This window comes from Andrena cerasifolii, chromosome 3 (assembly GCF_050908995.1).
Source record: "Andrena cerasifolii isolate SP2316 chromosome 3, iyAndCera1_principal, whole genome shotgun sequence".
Classification (NCBI taxonomy): domain Eukaryota; kingdom Metazoa; phylum Arthropoda; class Insecta; order Hymenoptera; family Andrenidae; genus Andrena; species Andrena cerasifolii.
This window is the reverse complement of record NC_135120.1, coordinates 1591397-1597396: the sequence shown is the minus strand read 5'-3', so window position 1 is coordinate 1597396 and position 6000 is coordinate 1591397. Positions and strand designations below refer to the sequence as shown.

Here is a 6000-nt window from a genome sequence, read left to right as displayed (position 1 = left end):
ATTTCGGAAGCGTAGCAAACACCGTCAGCATATGGCGAAACACCCAAAACGGGCCCAAAACGGAGACCCCGGTGGTCCTACGGTGAGTGCTAACTGTTTAACCGGCCAAGAATCCCACTACCCTCGGTTTCCAACCGAGTATACCCGTCCCTGCATTCTTACCCGATTCATCGGAGCCCGTTGGACAACAACAGCGAAGGATGACCAAGGAGTATCGCGAGATTCTCAGCGAGAATCTCGAAACCAGCAAAATGACGACTTATATTACCCGTTTACTTCAAATCTCACTGTGAATATCATACTTCAATTTTTTGAAAATCCCTAAAATGTGATCACTGGCGTGGAATGACCCATGTGACTGATATGTTTCCATTCTAGTAACACGACACATTAAAAACTTCGTGATGACTTGCTGTATACGTTTATTTTGTTCTAGAAGGCTTCATGAACGATTTATTTTTCATTGCCCTTTCTACTACAATGGGAATAAACATTCGAAAATAATTACGTCATACAAATATTTTTAGTCGAACTGTGTCATTTTTTGTATGTAACGATCCGAGTTTCTAATTTAGACGCTTCAAAATTTCATTAAAGTTTTTTAAATTTTGTTTAGCACGGCGTGCAACTTTTCCCTCTAGAAGGACTTCTGGTTCATACTTCAGTAATCGGTAGGCCTCAATTAAGCACTTCTTTGACTCCTATTTTAAGAAAAGGAAAAAGACTATTAGTACTTTTAAAATAGAATATTGAAGTAGAACATTCAAATTTTAATATTTAACATTCTTAACATTCGTTTCGTTTCTCTGAAAAGTAAAGGACAATGTTGGGGGGCGGGGGGGGCTGGTGTAATCGACACAATTCAAGGTTCAATTGAGAAACTTTTTATAAAGAAACTATGCATGCAATCTTTTTAAAACTTCAGGATATATTATTATGTATTCCAAGACGTAAACAAACATTCTTTGATATAAAAATAGTGCAGTAATTACAAATGGTGTAAGTGTGTCGGAGCGTCCGAGTTGTTCAACTGCATGCAGTCTAGGGTCCGTTGTCGTGATCTGATACTATAATACCAATGTACCTCAATCCGGAATAATATTAAATTTAATGTTTTTTTTGTGAATGACGCAAGTATTTTTTAAACACTCGCCATTATCTTAATTTTGCATTTTTGTTTGAGGTTTTTCCATAGCGCAATTTTATTAAAAACACAAAACTGTATAGCATTTTCAGATCATCACAAAGGACCCGAGACTGCGCGTAGTTGAACAACTGTCGCATAGAGGCCACTTCGAAACACTTGCGGTATTTGAAATTATCGCGTTATTTTTAAATAAAAAAATGTTTATTCACTTCTTGAAAAAGACAATAATATAGCCTACAAGTTTTAAAAACATTACATTTATAGTTTCTTTACAAAAAATTCCCTAATAGAACGTTAACTTCTCCCGATTACACCAGGTCTCCCCCTATGTCCCAAAAGATATTTCTGACCTACGAGCGTGCAGCGATGGTTATACACCATTAGAAATATCTCGTCAACATGCGGCAAACGCAAGCCCAACACGATTCTGAAATAAAGGTCATGAGGCACATTTGCCGCCAGATCCACCAGGCCAGATGGGATTTTACTACCGGTTTCTTTGGTCAAAACCGCAAAATTTCGAACGTTGAGGCCACTTTTCGAGGTGATCCCATCTGATTTCAATGTTAAAAATGGTATCAACCATTCGTCTTGGTACGAGATATTTCCAATGGTGTACAGCAATCGCTGCACGCTCGTAGTTTAGTAATCTCCTCTGGGACTTAACATTGTTCTTTATTTATGTCACGTACAGTTATCAGACTCAACAATATTGACATCAGATTAATTAAAACATCAAGTAGAAGCTGTTGCTTCTAATATACTGGCCCTTCCTCGGTGTCATATGGCAGGCAAACTATTGGTCTGCACTACTATAAACACTCTCTGTCCTTCAATCTTTAGTTGTCGCTAGGCACGAGATTCCGTCTAAACTGGCGAAAATCGCTATAAATATGCGTTCCACACGTAGGAACGTGGCATTCGGGAGTCTCAAGTGGCGTTTCGGTTCGGCGTTCGGTTCAGACCTGGACCAGGCCTTAAGGGTGATCCTCCAGTGACTCGACTCAAGGAGATGCCGCCTGTTACCCCGTGGCAAAGACAACACGCCGTGATGCCTCACCGCATGTTTATGGCCTTCGACCCTCGAAGGAGTTGAAATACCCATTAAGAAGTGAGAAATTTCCGCAAAAACGACGCCAATCAATACCTTTCGTCATCCTTTGGTTGTCATTTAAAGTGAATAACGAATAAAAGATAAATCGAGGAAAATCATGTCAAACGTAAAAAGACGAATACATATTTTTTAACGAATTTATTCAGCTGCGATCCTTTGTTCGTCCGTCCGTCCGTCCATTCGTTCGTTCGTTCGTATGGTTCAAATCTGGCAACTCAAATATAATCCACTTCCACCTATCCAATGGACAATACAATATTTAAAAAAAAAAATAACCCGAGGGGGTGAATAAATTACCCATCATCAATAAATATAACCCATAACCACAAATTCAAACCACTTGAAATCAGCCACTCGCGTTGTTTACGAAAACGACAAAAAGACGCTGCGTTCGGGTCGCTAGTCGCATCGCCACGACCGAAAATACACAATTGATCGAGAAATGATCCGTCACGTATGTAGGTACGAACGGTAAAACTAAAACGTGTTTCGCGAACACTTTCACTCTGTGGAAAACGTACCGTCTAAAATACTGGGTTTTATCATGCGGGTATCATGTGACTTCGTTAACCCTGTCACTTTCATTACGTTATATAATGCGCTTGTGGTACCTCATATGCTGTGCGCGTCACCTGTTTGGAATCCGTTCCACAAGAAGTACTCGACGTCATTTGAATCCGTACAACATAGATTCTTGCGGCTGCTTGCACCCAAATATGGGGTAGATATGGCGAGAATTTCTCATGACTAAACCTAAATTCTAAAGGCCTGTGGGTTTCTCTCGTTGGAGGATCGGAGATCATTGTCTAACATTGCAATCGTCTTTAACCTACTTAATGGGTATATTGACTCTCCTGATCTTCTAGCGCTTTTGAAATTTAACGTGCCGTACTCAGCACTAAGATCGTCTCAGCTATTTTACTTGTCCTCCCATAGCACTGCGTCTGGGATGCGCAGCCTTATTAACAGGTTGTGCGGGCTAGCAAACGCCTATAACAATCTGGTTGATTTTTTCTGCGGTACACTAGGTACGTTTAAAAATCACCTGTGCAGTCTGCTGCGCAAAAATGTTGTCGTTTATGGCCTGTAATGAAGTATTTCTCCTTTCCACCTAGTCATACATGACTAGTTTACTAATTTTATTATGTTTTTATCTTTAGTTTTAGTTGTTGCTTAAGTTTAAGTTTTAGTTCTAATTTTTATGTAATCCTTTTTAGTTGCTACCTTTGTAAACTAAAGGGCATTATACCCATAAATTATAATAATAATAATAATAATAATAATAATAATAATATAACTGTGCAGGCGTTTGTAGTGTATCACCATCGAAATTGTAGTACACGAAAAGAATTATTTTTTAGTGACTGTAAAATGTAAATCCACAAACACTAAAAACTAGAAAACAAAAAACACCTTAAAAAAATATATATTAAACGATTTTATTAAAAATGCAGTAAAAATTAAATTAAAATGCACTAAAAAATAATTCATTTCATGTACTACAATTTTGATGGTGTTAATATCACTTTAAATAAAATTGTAGGGCACAATATTTCATAACAGGATATGAATCACTTTAATAAAAAACAATACCATCAAAATTATAGTACAAGAAAATAATTCTTTTTTAGTTTTTAGTGCATTTTAATTTAGTTTTTACTGCATTATTAATAAAATCGTTTAACATAAATTTTATTTTGTATTTGCTCGTGAGAACGAGTAGGATTGGTTAATATCATGCTCGTTTATACTTTCTATCTACTACTTTATATTTACTTTATACTTTATATTTATATATACTTTCTATTGTTCATAGTTCTTAATCTGATTGCGTTAATAGTTCTTAGACTAATTGTATTTGGCGCCTTCGTGCGACCAATAAGCGGGCTTGTCTCGTCCTCTCAGTCGTTCCCGCGATTTGGGTGGACCGAGTAGCTCGGATCGCGGATGCGGTAGAGGGGCGGGCATGTAGATTTACGGGCATAAGGTCTTCTTGCTCGCGGACTTTCAAGTGTTAACACGCTGTGTCGATTTCTGCGCGAGTACTAATTTTTCGGCCTCAGGCTTCGAGACGATTTCTTCCTTTGTACGAGTCCTTTGTACGAGTGCAATTTCCGTGTCTTGTCGAAACGAGTTTCGTCTCCGGTGTTTGTCCGATTCCGCGGATCGGAGTGAAATATATATTTTTCTTTCAACACGTGTCGAACCATGTTCAATTATCCGAACATTCCATCTTTACAAATTTTAATCGAGCGTGATAAAGACTTCGCGAGATGAAGTCCATTTAGCTCAATATTTTTTTATTTTTTAAAGCAGAATCGAAAATAATAATTATTTGAAGTGAGAGGACAAGCAATACGTAAATTTTGTTTTCAAAGAACGCATAAACGAAAAAGTAATGTAACAGGAAATTAACGAAAAGTGATCGTAGTTCGTTACTATGGTAAAAATCCCTAACTCAATAACTGCTGCTGATAATGAATAAGTTTTTTTATAAACCCCGAAGAAAAATTAACGAACGGAAATTTGGAGAATTATCGCCGGAAAGAATCCACAGCTTGTGTCAAATTTAAAAAATAATAATCACCAATAAAGTAATTAAACTTCACCTGCAGCTTGAAAACCTGTGTCACTATGTCACTGAACCGATCCTGGTAACCAACGGACGCGCGCATTTCACAGATGGTCTCAGGTTTACGACACCACCCACAGTTAATGGTCACAACGGCAATTGCGTTAATGTACCGAATATTCACTGCACTGCACGCCTACTATGATCATTTAATTTATTTTCCATGGAAAGTTTTGTTCCTACGGTATAAAAATTTGTGGAAATGAATTTTCACTTGGCGTTCGGAGACGTGGGTACAGCCGCGCTAATGCTCGTACAGCAGTAGTTGGGTCTCCGTTGTTCTGGGCTTAAACCCAAAACATCGCGTAATACTCTTGTGTAGAAAACATTTCTCTAATGCGATTGCTAACTGACTAACAGGATTTTTTCCATGGAGCTTCCTCTATCCCCAAGTAGTTTCTCTCGTTCCATTATGAGTTAATTCCCACCAGGATAACAGGCCTTAGGTAAAAAGAAGCCAGCACATTTTCGAAACACACGTGATTTGCAGAAATGCAAAGAACGGATCATCGTGCACTTTTACAAAAGCTCGCGCTCCGTCCTTTTACTGCCAATGTACCCATTGCTTCGAGATATGCAGCAGACACCACGTGTTTCGATTCGAAAGGGTCCGAAGGGAATAGAAACAGAAAGTCTTCGCGTTGCTATAAAAAAGAAAATGCATACTATTTCTGTTTCCCTTTTCCGATACCCTGTGTTCGCGTCTGCTACGAAACGGAACCAATTAAACCATAAATTACCTAAAACTTTCCACAAACTATTTTTCGTACTTCCCGATGACCTACAAGGTTCAGATTCGGCATGAAGTTTCCTCAGCACCCAAAGATGCCGTAAACAATGAAAAACCTGGAAAATTCGATAATGGGCAGTACCTGTGGCCTAAAACACGCATTTATGTACAATGTAGCCGCTACTGCATTGTATGTAGGCCTGCACGCGGGTCGAGTTCGAGCTCGAGCTAAAAGACGAAGCGAGACAAAGTATCATACTTTCTCTCTTTCGTAGCCGACGGTAACTTCGTGTCGACTCTTTTGTCCTCTCTCGCTCGCTCATGAGTTCTCTCACTCTGGACCGAAGGATTCCAAGAAGTGGTGGAGATACAAAGGC

The 6000-nt window shown here is 38.7% G+C and overlaps 1 protein-coding gene across 2 annotated transcripts in view; it reads right to left on the bottom strand.

The window, feature by feature from the left end:
* Positions 1-405: 405 nt before the first annotated feature.
* The window catches only part of LOC143367004 (SET domain-containing protein SmydA-8), a 217464-nt gene continuing 211869 nt past the window's right edge, over positions 406-6000 (bottom strand). For both annotated transcript variants that reach the window (XM_076808589.1, XM_076808591.1), the window contains exon 9: positions 406-701. In XM_076808589.1, coding sequence (XP_076664704.1) covers positions 567-701 — 135 coding nt within the window. In that variant the 3' untranslated portion in view covers positions 406-566. The remainder of the gene's footprint in view (positions 702-6000) is intronic.